This window comes from Triturus cristatus, chromosome 2_1, assembly GCF_964204655.1.
Source record: "Triturus cristatus chromosome 2_1, aTriCri1.1, whole genome shotgun sequence".
NCBI classification, from domain to species: domain Eukaryota; kingdom Metazoa; phylum Chordata; class Amphibia; order Caudata; family Salamandridae; genus Triturus; species Triturus cristatus.
Genome location: NC_140581.1, coordinates 486,589,210 through 486,604,274, shown reverse-complemented (window position 1 = coordinate 486,604,274; position 15,065 = coordinate 486,589,210). Strand labels below are relative to the sequence as shown.

Here is a 15,065-nt window from a genome sequence, read left to right as displayed (position 1 = left end):
AGGAATATGGGGAAAGCTTGCAGGAACCGAGACTGTCTTCGGCCTCCAGATCGGGAGGATGACAGCGCCTGACATCACAGCCACTGCCCGAGGCTGTTGGCTCCCTCTCCCTGGACCCACGCCACGGGGTGCTTTGTTGTGGAGAACACTGTGACAAGTCTCAAGTGATTTTGTGTGCTTGTAGGCACCTATAGCTGACTGTCGGGGGCTACAACAGGTTACATCTCCCCTTGAGGGGAAAACTTTCTCCAGACTTGGAAGTTCTCCAGCTTTCTGGGTCACAACCTTTTTTCTATGGGGCATAGCGATTCCGCACTCGTGCAGGTGCCGTCGGGCACCTGGAGATCTAATCTGGATGGACGAAACTAATTAACTGCTTCTTTCCACATTAGGTGCTTTCTACTGTCTAGACAACGGGGCACCAGCCGGGGCAACGTGTACTGTTGGCTGGTGGGGTTGAAGGACTGAGGGTCTGAGAAACAAGGCACAGTCAAAGACTTGTGACTGTTTGACCTTTCTGCTAATGGGAAACGCTGACAATTCCATATAACTGTAAAGCGTATATACAAAGTGTGTTTTGATTTGATTTCAATAGAGAAGTTTGACGGACAATTGCGTATAACTGTTGAGTGTATATACAATGTGTATATACAATTTTATTTCACTTAAACTAATATGGGAAAGATGAGAGTGACACCTGGGTTTCGAATAATGGGATACCAGTGCTACCTGATTCCCTGTTGCCTGCTATGGCGCAACACTATCATGCCAAATGCATGTTGGGAGGGACAGAATGATTTGTACCTTTCAAAAGTACTGGTTTAACACTTCTTTCATGTCTGTGGCTCACTGTTTGTGTCCGTGATGCATTACTTGCCAGTAGGTAAATGCCAGTAAAAAGAAAGTTGAGACCACGAGTCACATAGGAAAATCTGATGGTTCTTTTAGTCGCCTCCTGCTTGACTTTGTTGAAATGACTGTCTGTAATGGTCTGAGATACATATTAGTTAAAGTCTGCTTTTTCTCCTGTTGGGTAGAGGTATACCAGACTACAAGGAGTGCCAGTCTCACTATAGCCAAACTATTGTTGAGGGAATCGGTCCCTTGTTTAGGCATGCCATTTTCTATAGAATAAGACTGAGGTACCACTGCAAGAACTGTGTCATAGAATTACTTTGCTTAGCCTTGGGGATTCATCAGAAATTCCACTGTAGTTACAGACAAGAAGCCTCAGGAGTTGTGGAGCAGGTCAATTATTATGTTTAAATCCAGAATTGCAAAACATTGCACCTACACCTCACTCAAATGGGCTGAAGCACTCCCACATGTCTCGATGAGTCTTAGATGCACGCCAAAACGACAAAAGAACAGGACTCCCCCCCCCCCCCCCCCCCCCATGACGTGCTGATGGGGAGGGCCAAGAGAATCCTATCTCTTCCTGCAGCTGCACTTGTAAACATCACACATGACATTGGTCATGAGTATTGCAGAGGACTGGCTGATGTAGTGTGTTATTTCTTTCATCAGGTTGACTTGGCAACACCTGCAGCAGGACAGGAAGAGTGCCACGACCTCAGTCCTGGAGATTAGATCCATATGAAGAAACATGCTCATAAGAACTATCCGGAGCTGCATTGGAAGAGCCCATACCAGGTTATTCTTGTGACCAACACTGCTGTGAAATGTACCAGATTGCCACAGCTGATTCACACGTTGCACACGAAAAGAGTGTGACAAGCTGATGAAGAAAGTGTGACAACAGCCACTAATTTACTGAGCCAGACTCCAGCCTGATGTGGGTGCCCTGAAGGAGAAGAAGCACAAGTTGTGATTCTTCAAGATGAGTGTAAGCAGATTCAGCTTCATCAAGCCCTAGTATTACAGGGTCAAGATCAAGGTGGGGATACTGAAGAATCTCATATCCAGAGAAAGAAGCAAGGATCAAGACTCCGGTTCCATATCGCCCAAACTCCAGGCAAATATTGGATTGCTTTGAGGGACAAGGATGTTTGATGTGAAAACAATCCTCAACCTGTGGCAAATACAATGAGGACATCAGAATGGTTGGAAACAGATCTGAAGATGAAGATGAACTCTGTGGTTGAGAGCCAGTCATATGTACTTCAAGTGCAAGAGTGTATCACAAGGTATGGTGGCCATGAGATGCCAAACAAAGAAAGAGAATATTGAAAAGTTGAAGAAAAAGAAACAAAGCAGACAGAGCAATGTGACAGTAAAGATGAACAACCAAAAGACCACAGAAAAGTGCCTAACAGAAAGTATGCAGGTCCTGAATAGTCATATCTAGTTGATGTTCAGCAAAGTGAGAGGTTAGATGTAGGAACCATCGACTTGGCAGATTCTAAATCCATCATTGAAGTGCCTCCATGAACATGAACTGATTAAAGCTGAGACGAACATTCCTGGATAGTTTCCTGAGGAAATATTGAACTGAGATTCAAACAAAAATCTTGTAGTTAAAGCTTGTTTGTTTTGTACCTTAAGTAACCAGTCGAAGATATTGGGTTTCCTTAAGTATCCAATTGAAAATCTAGAATTTCCCTTTTAGGTATCTAGTAGAAGTTAGTAGGAGTCCTTTCCTGAACTATCACTGAATACATGCATTGAAAAGATTGATTCAATTTCAATATCTGTTTGATTTTTGTTGATTTTGTACCTTGAAAGTAGGAATTAATGTCTTGAATCATTTTTAGAATTTTTGTAGAAGAAACATGGTAAGTGGCAAGTAAATGTGCTGCAAACAGTCTTAGTGACTAGGATATTAATATTCATAGTTGATTTACCAGTGGGATTTAGCACTTCAGTTGGGCATGCCTCACCAAGAATAAAGAGTAACCAGACCTTCGAGGATGAGGGAATCAAACTAGATAATAAGCTGTTACATAGAGATAATTCTGTAGGTAAACTTGGTGAAAATGTATATTTAGGTTATCGGAGGTAAGTAAGTAAATAAATAAATAAAACAAATTACATTGCGCTCGCTGAATTTGTTTTATTTACTTACCTCCGTTCGGCCGTATGCCGGAGTTTACTACCCCCCACCCTGCCCTTCCCCTGCCCGCAGCACTCCCTCGAGGAGCCTCCACTGCCTGGAAGTAATTGTAATGTGGCAGTGAGCCTTTGATCAGCACTGTGGCTATTAGCACATCACGTTTCATCAATGCGGCTGCGTGTATAACTTTACTATTATTTATACGGCCTGTGTGACCGGGGCCTGTGGGACTCAAGTGATCAGAACCAATCGGGTAGCATGAAACATTCTATTCTTATATATATTAGGATGCAGCATGTAGCTGCATAGTTCCCCCATTAGTGTGCAAGCTCTAGTGACGTGTGAAGAGATGGTAAATTCTTACTGGGCGACTGACTGGCTCTGCATGTCCCTATCAGGAACCCGGGTGTCTGGCTTGAAGCAGCTGGATGACGCCGGTGATGCGGCCCTCTAGTGGCATCGGGCTTTCCCCCCCTTACCTTTTCCCCCCTTTCCTCGGGGGGGGTTTGGCCCGGGGTGGAGTCCCCACCAGGGTCGCGGGCGTGCCGCGTCACGTCCGGTGCGCCAGGCAGGGTGAGGGGTACATAAATCCCCCTCACCATGTTTTCTGCTTCATGTGCACCGGACGCGCCACGGACGCCTCTCACTCGTCACGCTGTCTCATTTGCGCGTTTGGACACGCCGTCTGTTGTCTCACGTTGGCCGGCGTTGTTACGGCTTCTTCCCTCCCCCGCTGTGTCTGCAGGGGCTTCACGTACCCGGGGGTCGTCGTCGTCATGCGCGGTGAGTTTGGGGGTAGGGAAGACCTTTTGGCCTTTGTTGGCAGGGATGTAATGCCCGGGAGCTTCTCCTGCGGCCCCTGCTTTGGTGTGGGTTATGGTCGCAACATCCCCCCACCCTCGTGGGAGTTGCGGCGGGAGAATCTGCGACATGGTAGCTCAAGGTGGGTCATACAGGCCTGTTGAGTTTAGTGCGCATTTGTTGGGCAGGAGTTGAGAGGCGAGCACCTCGAGGACTTGTTGCTGTGCTGTGGGGGAGGGGCCGGCAATCTCTGCGGGGCCCCCTCGCCGTGGCTGTGAGTCAGACTTGGGCCTCGGCCCACGTGGGCCGGAAGTTGCGCTGTGGGGGGGAGGGTAGCGGGCCACTAGGCTTCTCCTCCACTGTTTTTCTGGAGCACAGTGCTGTGCACAATACCGGCCCACTGGGTAGCAGAAACATCCTTGCTCACTTATTGTTTTAGGCTCAGGATCATGTGTAGCTGGTAGCTTGCTGTGGCGGGCACGTGGTGGTGGGGGGCATAAGAGCACAGCAGGAGTGCCTGTACCCCGAAGGGCCTCTTTTGCATGCCCGACACCGTCTGGTCTTGCATCGGTTGGCGTTGTTGCGGTCTCCTTTGCCCCCGCTGGACACGCTGTGTCTACAAACACGCCTCAGGTGTCGTGTACCCGGGACCAGGTGGTGGTCACCATGCGCGGGGAGTTTGGGGGGCAGGGATGACCTTGGGGCCTCTTTCGCCAATGTTGGAGAGAGGGTGGTCTTGTCCTGGGATCTCTATTTAATTAATTTTGCCCGGTGTGTTCAGCGGTGGGGGAGAAGGCACGCGTTCTACAAGAGGCATCGGGAGTGCAGAGGCCGAGCGCTGGTCGCACGAATCGCTGAGTGCGAGGTGAGCGCAGGGCATCTGGGTTCGGGTATGGATGGGTGTGGGCTTGTCCCTCTGGGAGGCCGCCTCAGTTTCGATTCACAGGGATGGTCGTGCCCATATTGTGCTGGGCCTAAATTGGCCTCTTGTGTGTCGGGGCATGCTGGTTGCGGCCCGGCAAGTTGGGAGGCAAGTTGTCTGGCCTCTCGTCGGATGTCTGGTGGGAGCAATTAAGTGGAATATCGAAGGTGAATCACAGCCCCGTCGATGTTGGGGCACTATGCGGTCACAGGTGGGTCCCGTGGTTCCGGCATTGGCGGGATAGGTATGCGTGGCATGGAGCAAATAAGGGGCATTCTCCACGGAGGAGTTGGATTACCCCTCACCTAAGCACACCCGGTGTCGCTCCTTGTCCCCTGCTGGACACGTTGCCCAGGCCCACTGTGGTGGCTGTCAGTCGTGGGCGGCGAAGTAGGCGGTGAGTGCGCGACTGGAGGGTCCATGAGGGGCCTTTGTTTGGGCCGACAAGCCTCCTAGCTGTTGGCGGCCTGGGGATTGAAGCTGCTTTGGTTCCCTGGTTCTTTGTGGACTGGAGTTAGGGCCGGGCTGGTGGCTGCGGCCGCCGGAGTGCCGCCTGTTTTCCCGGCTTGTGATGGGGCAAGAGCGTTACAAGTTGGGGGCCCGACGGGTTTGCTGGCGGCCTGGGCTACCTGCCGAGGGTCAGCTGGTGCGTGGTATGCTGTGGTTGCTTGTCCTGACGGGGGTCATAGGCTAGGCGGCCGAGGGGTTGCTGTGGAGTAATATGGTGTCCGCATTGCTTTGCAGACACGCTGTCCTTGAGGCACTGCGTCGCACCCTTGAGTGTAGCCAGCCCTGGGGTTTTAGGCGCTGAGTCCGGGGCCCGTTGGGGCAATTTCTTTAGCCTGCTGGAGGATGGCGAGACGCTCAGGCAGCGAGACTGGGCTGATCTGAGGCTTTTAGCTGATAAACGGGGGGAAAGCTGTCTCCTACTAGATGCACAATTATCGGCAACTTGGGACGAGACAGCTAGAGAAAGTTAAAGGTCAGGGGTCAAGTTAACTTTCATTGCTCATCAATAGATGTCCTTGTTATCAGACAGATTGCCCCATCCTCTGGGATGTTAAACCAACTCGCAGCAGCAGCACATGCAGAACGTACTGTGAAGTTTGCACGCACTTCTCTAAAGTACGGGCAGAAATGTATAGCTTCTAAACTACAAAATAGCTAATTAACCCGACGGAGGCATTGATAAGCAGTATCTTTGCCGAGTTGTATTTGCTTCCGTATCGCAATCTTTTTCTCTGAGACTCGGGTAATGTTTGTTTCTTTTAAGGAACATAATCGCCTTACACAAAGAAACACAATTTGGTAGAGCAGACACAGGATGGTGGCTATCTGTCCCCTGGAGGCGATCATCCTTCTGTCGGTTGCCAGTCAAGGAGGGTCTCTAACTCTTGAGACAGATTTTACTATGTAATTAGTGAGTTCAAATGAAAGTATTTTAGTACAGCCAGTTCTGTGGTTCCTTACAGAGGATAGGCCTGAGCATGTGGGACCTGCAGGTGTCACGGTGCCAACTTCTCCGTGCTTCGTAGATGCTGTCATGCCCGCGTATGCTAGTGACAGTCAATTCACTTTCTCTATAGTTTGTCGTCTTATTCAGTCTCCTCCGAACGGTAGACCCTCTATCGATCATAAGTTTACTTGTGGTGTCTGACTGTATGGCCTCAAACTTAATTTTCAGCTAGCATAGACCGTCTCGCTCCTTCGTGAGTTGATGCTTAAGATGTGACCTCGGTTGCCCTGTCTGTGTATGTAAACAGATCTGACTTGTGTTTTGTTTTCTCTGCGAACTTATTACGCTATATTTTTTATTTGACCCTCATGTCCAGTTCAAAAACCGCATCCTGCCTCTAATGGCTCCAGCCCCACCATGGATGAGTTTAGCAAAAAATAGTTTTCTGCTGGAAGTTATGCAGGTCTAAAGCAAATAGGAAAGTATGCGTGATTTGGCCATTAGGTTCATAAGCCTTGCTTCCAACCAGTGTCAGCTACAGGGATAGCTACGACAAAAGCTTTTCAAACTGGTGTGTGGGAACTTGGCAAGTACCACATATTGTTACACAAAATATTCCTCATCAACGTCTGATGGGTACTTTTTGTAAAATAACCTGGCAGTATTGTTACCAAAAAGCCTCACCACAATATTCATTGGATTCATCTTCTCCACTACTGCAGTCTAGTTTTAGGTTGCAAACAGAAGCCGCGGAAAGGCAGGTAGTTCTATCATTGCACAAAAATCCACTTCTGTTTGATGCTGTTTTACACTGGCGATTAACTGAAAAAAATAGGAAAGAAAACACTCTTCAAAAATCAGTCTTTAAAAATCAGTCTTTTCTAGTTCAACAACCAACATTTCCAGGTCGCAAGGCAGCCTCGCTACAAGTTGAGGTATTGGTCTCTACCCTAAGAAGTAAACCAATAGGCTAAGGGTGGCATCTCATCAACATGCATGCAGCAGCTTCAGTGGTGGCCATCATTGATGTCATTGTTTTCTTAAAGTCTTGGACCCTGGCTAGTCATCTACAGGAAAAGATGTGATATCTATCAGCAGAATAGATGCCCTGTAAAGGCAGGTGTAAGGCCCTGTAGTGTCTTGACCCAATAATGACAGACACTATATACTTTTATCACGAGCTTTATTTAGTGCTTCTTGCTCGGTCCCCGTCCCTACGCTAACTGCCCTCTTCCTGCTGCGTCTCCTCCTCTTCCCTTTGGCCCCGTAGCTCCGCCCACCCAACTACTAGACTGCTCACTTTCTACATCTCCCCCTTTGTTAACAAAACAAGATAACTGACTTGTTCATAGTTCTTCAATTAGTCGTCTTGGCCTTTGAATGTCTCGTCGAGGTCGGAGGGATACGCTTCCGGCTTCAGACTCAGGCTCTACGTGAGTATCATGTCGCTGGACCGCGACTGCCGGTTCAGGCCTTTCTCTCCCCTCACTCTCTGGTCGTCTCATTATCTTCTGGAGTGACTCTCTCATGACTGGAGTACATTTTTGAAAGTGCAACACATTCCTGGTGATTTGTCTGCTGTCAGACTCTGCGGTCATCATGGTACCCTTTTGCTGAGTAATCGTCAAAGGCTCAGCTCTGAATTTACAGTCCGTTTTCCTTTACTGTTCCTGTTTGACTATGACACAGTCCCCTTCATGTATGGATGGTGATTTTGCTCTCCTTCTAGCGTCCGCATGTGACTTCATTTTGTCTTTCCCAATACGGTCAGCTGTCATTACTTCCTGATGAACACGGGCGGGTGACACCGCTCTCAGGGCGCCTTAACAGGTAGGTATCCGGGTCCTGATTGGTCGCCCAAGCATTAGTGTGGCAGGGCACTTTCCTGTGGTGGCATGCAGTGTTGTTCTATATGCCCTTAGGACTTCATTGAGAGCCACTTGAAGATCCCTTTTCTCGACTATAGCCTGTTGAAAAGTCTTCTTTAAAGTGGCCATGAACCTTTCAATAGTCCCGTTGGCCTGCGGCCACAAGGGCGTGACTTTGCGGTGCTTGAAATTCAAATGCTTTGCGAATTCACGTAAATTCGTGTCCATTAAAAGGAGGGCCATTATCTGTCTTGAGTTCCTTGGGAACACCCCATGCCGCAAACACTTTGTCTAACACCGCAATGGTGCTTGATGCACTGGTGGATGATACGAATTGGGCTAGTGGAAATCTTGAATATTCATCCATTATTGCCAGGACATATTTTCCCGATTGAAGAGGTCCATAAAAGTCCATGGCAAGTTCTTGCCACACTCCACTGGGCAGTTTTGTCATTTGCAGAGGAGCTGGAGGATCTCCTTGACTGACTAGTTGACATTGGGGGCAGTCTTTGAGGGTGAGTTCCATCATTTGATCTAAAAGCGGAAACCACACCCGCTCCCTGAGGGCTCTTTTTGTCGCGACCACTCCCCGGTGGCCTTCATGGGCGAGGTTGATGATGCCCTGACGTAATTGCGTCGGAATGACAATCCGTTGGTCCCTCAGCAAGAGACCTACCGAGGTAGCAGAGAGTTCATCACTCACATGTCGGAATGCTTGCATTTCTTGTCGGATTGTGGGATCACTCCCTTCCTCTTCACTGTCATGTCTCCACCGATTAGTCTGCAGTCGGCGTAATACTTTCTGCAGGATGGCGTCTTGCGCAGTGGCCTCTTGAATGGCTTCCAGGGGAACTGCTGGTGGTTCAGCTTGGTCCACCACGTAGTGGATGTATTCCTCAGTCATCGATGATCGTGATGCCGGTGATGATTGAGGGTGTTGTGACATGTAGTCAGCCGGATTTGCTGATTTTCCCGGCTTGTGCAGTATCGTGTATGTATATTCCTGTAGACGCAAACCCCACCGCTCAATCCGAGGTGGCATCTTTGACCTGGGGTTTCCAAAGATGGTGACAAGCGCCTGATGATCGGTCACCATGGTAAAATGTTTGCCATAGATAAAGACATGGAAATGTTCGCAGGCCCATACAACTGCCAGACTTTCTTTTTCTGGTTGAGAATACGCCTTCTCCGTGTCCGACAAACTGCGACTGGCGTAAACCACAATGTGCCGCTGATCGATGTCATTGTCATACTGAGCCAAAATTGCACCCAGGCCCACTGGGCTAGCATCTACAGTTATCTCCGTCTTCCTCTTGGGGCTGAAATAAGCTAGGTTGTCGGCAGACTCAACCGCAAGTTTGATGTCTTGGAACGCCCGCTCGCACTGAGGTGTCCAGACAAAAGGCTGTCCCTGCTTTGTGAGTGTTCTGAGAGGGTGACTAATCGTGGCATAGTCCTTTATGTATCTGGCGCAATAGCTGGCCATGCCCAGAAACAATCGAAGGTCACTGACATCTTGGGGACTCTTAGTGTCATTGAGCGCCATCACTTTTTCAGGGTCAGGCTTCATCCCGGCTCCAGAGAACACATGTCCAAAAAATTTGAGAGTGGATTGATGGAATCCACACTTGTCTTTGTTTAGAGTCAGATTGGCTTCCAAGAGGGCATGACATACCCGATCCAGAGCCTTATCATGTTCCTGAACGTTTGACACATACACGAGAATATCCTCACTGTAGTTCAACGTGTTGGGTATATGGTGTATAGTCTGGCGGATGGCCTCTTGAAAGATCTCCGCAGCCGAGGAAATACCAAAACTTAACAGTTTGTACCGAAACAGCCCCAAGTGAGTTGCGAATGTTGTTATGTATCTCGATTTTTCATGCAACTCCAGCTGGTGGTATCCCTTGTTCAAGTCAAGTTTCGAAAATACCCTGGCACCATTTAATGCAGAGATCATGTCACTCAGATGGGGCCCGGGGTGACGTTCCCTTTCGATGGCAGTGTTAGGGAGCCGCATGTCAACATATAGACGCACCTTTCCGGGGGGTGCCTTTCTTCGGCACGATGACTACAGGCGACACCCATGGTGTGGGACCGTCGGTCCGTTCAATGATGTCGGTTGCTAATAGTTCTTGAAGTTCATCCTCCACTGCCTGCTGAAGGTGGAAAGGCACTCGCCTGGGATGTTGTGCTACAGGCCTTATCTGTTCATTAATGTGAAGTCGAATTTGGCATCTGTTCATCTTTCCCAGCCCGGTGAATAGCTTGGGGAATTTGTGTATAATGTCCGGGTCATCACTAACCCTGTATAGAATCTCAACTAGACGAAGGCGCTCCGCAGTGGGTAAGCTGAGAAGACAATCAGCCTCCGGACCCTCAATTACGTGTATGAATGCCGGCACAGACGTGGTCTGGTGCCTGAGTGTCGTTGGGAATTTTCCTAGACAGGGAAGGGGCTTCTTCGACATCCAGGTAAATACCCTGACATACGCTGGACTCAAAGGCGGCTATGGCTTCATTTTCTTGTATTCCATCACAGGGATATAATTTAGTGATGCTCCACTGTCCATAACAAGTTTCGTTGCGTGATTCCCCACGCTTATATTTAGCCTCGGGTATTTCTTGAGTTGGTCAGGATCTGCTACCATACTAGCGTATTCAATAGTGTATTCTGATTCACGCGACCCTGATCGGGAATCCCTGGACAGCGACCTTCTTGACCATTGGGACCTCCTTGATTCTCTGCTAGAGTGTGAAGAGCCAGAGGACGACTTCGGTCGATCTTGTACGGCTTTCACATGGTGCCGTCTGGTGTCAGGGCGAGATGGCCTTGTCCTTTCATTCCTTCTTTCCCTGCGATAGTCTCCACACATCGCTTCAAAATGATTCGTCCGTCTACATTTCCGACATTTCTGACCCATGGCCGGACAGGCATCTATGTGCGGAAAGTCATACCTGCACCGATAACATTTTCTTGAGCGATATTGTTTCTTGTCTCTCCGGCCTGACTCGTGACGCCTACGCTCTGTGTATTGATGGCGAGAGGACGGTCGGGATCTGTGCTGTCGCTCTCTCGAGCGTCTGCGACTACTGCTGGCCTGCACTTGGCATGCCTGCTCTCTCCTTTCAGTGCACCCATTTTCCATGCTCTTGGCGTGTTCCTCCGCTTGATCGTAAACCCGGGTCATTTCCTCAATCTCATCCAGATTGTGACTCTTTCTTAATAATCTCCTCCTAAGCGTCTCGGATTGACAACCATCGATTATTTGCGATCTGATTGCATCATCCGTTGAAAACGCGTCAAATTCGCAATACCTGGACAGTCGACGTAGTCTCGTTATGAATGTGCTCATCACTTCCTCCTTCCCTTGACGGGCTTGGTGAAAGGTATGTCTCTCGTAATCCACGTTTCTCTTATGTAGGAACTTCTTGTTCAGAGCGCCTCGCACCTTATCATAGGTTCCTGTGTCTGCCGTCGGCAGTTCTTTGATTAACTTGCTGATTTCTTTACCCACGAGATTGCGCAGTGCAATCCCTTTGTCTTCATCCTCTGTCATTTTTGATCCCTTGATATAATCTTCAAAGTCCTCGAGCCATTCCTGCCATCTGGGGCCCATGCTCCCTCCAGTCGTCAGCGCTAAAGGTTCTGGGGGGCGCAGATGTGACAGGAGTGGTTTGACTTCATTTCTTTGTGGAGAGTTGTGGTTCGACATCTTGGCAGTACGCTTTTGTTTCTTTCTTGTCTATGCACATGCTTGTTTGTTGTTTCTTATTTGCATTAACTTGTGCTTGTTTGTTAATTCACGCTTGCTTTGGCTTGTGCTTATTTGTTATTTCTCATTTACATTGACTTGTGCTTGTTTGTTAATTCACGCTTGCTTTGGATTGTGCTTGTTTACTTTTCAGGCCTTTTTCTCGATCAATGCTTGTTTGCTTGGCATTGCCTGACTTCAAAATGGCCGCTCATGAACTCCATAGGGGTGGCCTTCAAGGATGCCTGACTCTAAGATGGCCGCCAAACAGAAACTCTCCTCCCCATGAGATTTGGCTGCATTCATTCTTCAGGCTCACAGAGCTTCGTTCGGCACTCACCGGCAGCCACTTCCACAGGCACTAGGGCTTCAGCAGTGTCTCGCACACCTTTTGGTCACTTCGCCTATCCAGGCAGGCTCGGGGTAAGCTCCCGACTTCTTCCTTCGTGCGCGTGCCGTTCCTCACGCATCGGTTGTGAGCTTTTCCACTCTTGGCGCGCGACGGCGCTCTTTCTTCCGGGCACTTTCACGAGGCTTCAGCAGTGCCTCGGACACCTCCCGATCACCGGAGCAGCAGGCAGGATCGGGGTGGGCTCCCGATTTCTCCTCATCACTCGCGTGCCGACTTGCATGCATCAGGAGTGAGTCGCAGTTTGGCGCGAACCGGCTTTCTGCTTCAAACGCCCTCAGCGTTCGCTGACACTTCTCCTCGGGGCTCTATGCGACAAGCAACTCGCGGAGCAGGTGCAATCACCACTGGCCTCTTGATCTGGGCGGTGGGCTTACTTCAGACACGTGTGTCTCGACAGCGTTTTCTTCCTTCACGCTACAGGGGACGGGACGCTTCTTCCTGAGGTTCGGTGGGTGGTGAGCTACACCATCCCACCCTCGTCGCCAGTTGTAGTGTCTTGACCCAATAATGACACACTATATACTTTTATCACGAGCTTTATTTAGTGCTTCTTGCTCGGTCCCCGTCCCTACGCTAACTGCCCTCTTCCTGCTGTGTCTCCTTCTCTTCCCTTTGGCCCCGTAGCTCCGCCCACCCAACTACTAGACTGCTCACTTTCTACAGGCCCCTCACTACAGGAGGATTGTTGTGAGTGTGAACAGAGCAGGTGTGCCATCCCACGTTAAAGGTACATCTGCTTTGGAGTGGTGAGTGCTCTGTGTAGGCGTCTCCTGTCGACACCAGTGGTGACTGTGGTGCAAAGAGCCAGATAGCCAGAAGGTACCCCTTTACAACAAATGGAAGGATCAGGACTCTGCCGAGTGTGTGCCAGAATGTCAAAATGCCAGAGGAGTGATTGTGATTCTGAAGGTGAATTCATGAAACTGCCTGAGTATGAAGTTTGCAGAGACAGCTTGACGCAGCATCTCACTACAAAATGTGTTCCCTGAGGGAGCTCTTATGTCACCACATGTCCAAAAAAGGTCTCCGTGCACTTGGAAGAGTTGAAAAGGACAGCACTCAGCTTCCATAGGGTCATCCAACAGTGAGTGTCTGTTCAAAGAACTGAGATGGGGCTGTATCCACTTGACTACGCTGCAAAGAATATTTACTGGTATAGGATAGTTAGTGGTCAGCCTGCCTGAGAGTCAGAAGTGGTGATCCTGGGGGTGAATAGGGTGCCCCAGGTAGCCCCGATGTGTGTACTATTTGGGAGCTCTTCCCAAAGTAATTCGTTGAAGACTAACCTAGCACACTGAAGTCCTTTACCAATGATTCCATCTCCCCATGTTTGAGCTGGCTCTCAGAAAGGATAAGGGAAGTAAAACCTTTTATCTACTCTCATATCCAGGTTTTCTGTCCCACAAGCTAGTTACAAGATCAATAAGCACTTAGCGTAGGCTGGCGGGATGGGCACCACTTTGGATCAATGGGCGTCAACAACTTTGGCCTAGTTACCCTCTGTAATGTTCCTTAAGTTGCTCCATTTCCAGTTTCCCCAGTGGCAGGCCACAAAGGCAGAGCTGGGGGGAGGGGGCTTCATCTCTAGATGAACTTTAAGTGTCTTTGTTTAAGAGTAACTGTAGGATACGGGGTTTACTTGTAATCGCGTGTGAAGAGGTTTATAATGCATCGACAGTTAAGAACACATTCGTTGAAATATGTGTAATAATAGCAGAGAACCAATTAGTTTGACTATATTCAGATTTTATCATATTGTAGCTTTACAAAACAAAGTAAACTAAGCGAAAACACTTTAGTTGAGGGTTTTTAAGGTTAGTCAACTACCAGACCGAGTTATTGCAGTCCATTTAAACTTTTTCGTACAGAATATTTTGCTTAGAATCGTGTTCAGGGATCCTTGCTTTACACATGGCTGGAATTACTTTGGAGGCAGATTCTCTATTGTGTTTACTCCTAGGGAGGTATATTTCATTTAGAGGTGTTTCACTTTGACAGTGTGCGCGAGCTGTGTGCACGACAGCAGGTGTCAAAGCAATATTTTCCTTCATGATCTCCCCAGTGCATTTCCAGTGCAGCACTGTCGGTTCACTCTCAGTATTTCACTCCATCACTGATAAATGAATGATATGACTACAGAAAACACGTGGCATTATGTAGGCAAGAGTGGTGATGGATGGGATAAACAGTGTAATCACAGTTTTAGAATATTGCATGTATTCGTGTATTGTAAAACCTCAAATAGATTATAATTTAAATTAAACAAACACACTAAAGATTTTCATGAGCATCCCCCCTAGTGTAACTCTGGATGCACGCATATTTAGGTATGGTGGTAACAAGTTATTCTTCCAATATTATACCAGAAGCTTATGAGTTTATTTAAGCAGAATATTCCATCACAGTGAAACCTTAGGCAATGCTAGCAGATAAAATGCAGATGCCCTGGTGCCCAAAGAAAATGCCCAACTCCTGCCTCCTCATGTGAGATAAATATGGAAACTCACAATGTAACAGACAGTTAGGATTAGGTAAGATTACATAATTTAAAACGATTTCTTATTGGGGTGAGTAGCAACAATCTGAATCTAAACACACATATATATTCAATTTACACAATCAATCAAACAGGTTTGTTAAGGGCAACTACTCACCCGAAGGGTCTTAAGGGCGCTGGGAGGATGAGAGGGGGCGCGCAGTTCCTGGATGTTCATGGTGATTCGTCAAAGACCCAGGTCTTGAGGTCCTTCAAGAACTTGGAGAGTGTTGGTGTCTGGCGGAGGTGGAGAGGGAGGGTGTTCCATGCCTTGGCCGCGAGGAAGGAGAAGTAATGGCCTC

At 48.4% G+C, this 15,065-nt stretch overlaps 1 protein-coding gene across 1 annotated transcript in view; it reads right to left on the bottom strand.

Moving 5' to 3' along the window:
• LOC146865519 (low-density lipoprotein receptor class A domain-containing protein 1-like) overlaps positions 1 to 15,065 on the bottom strand; it is a 457,847-nt gene that overhangs the window by 55,089 nt on the left and 387,693 nt on the right. The window contains exon 5 of the mRNA XM_085632335.1: positions 6,877 to 7,014. Within this exon, the coding sequence (XP_085488461.1) occupies positions 6,877 to 7,014 (138 nt within the window). The remainder of the gene's footprint in view (positions 1 to 6,876; positions 7,015 to 15,065) is intronic.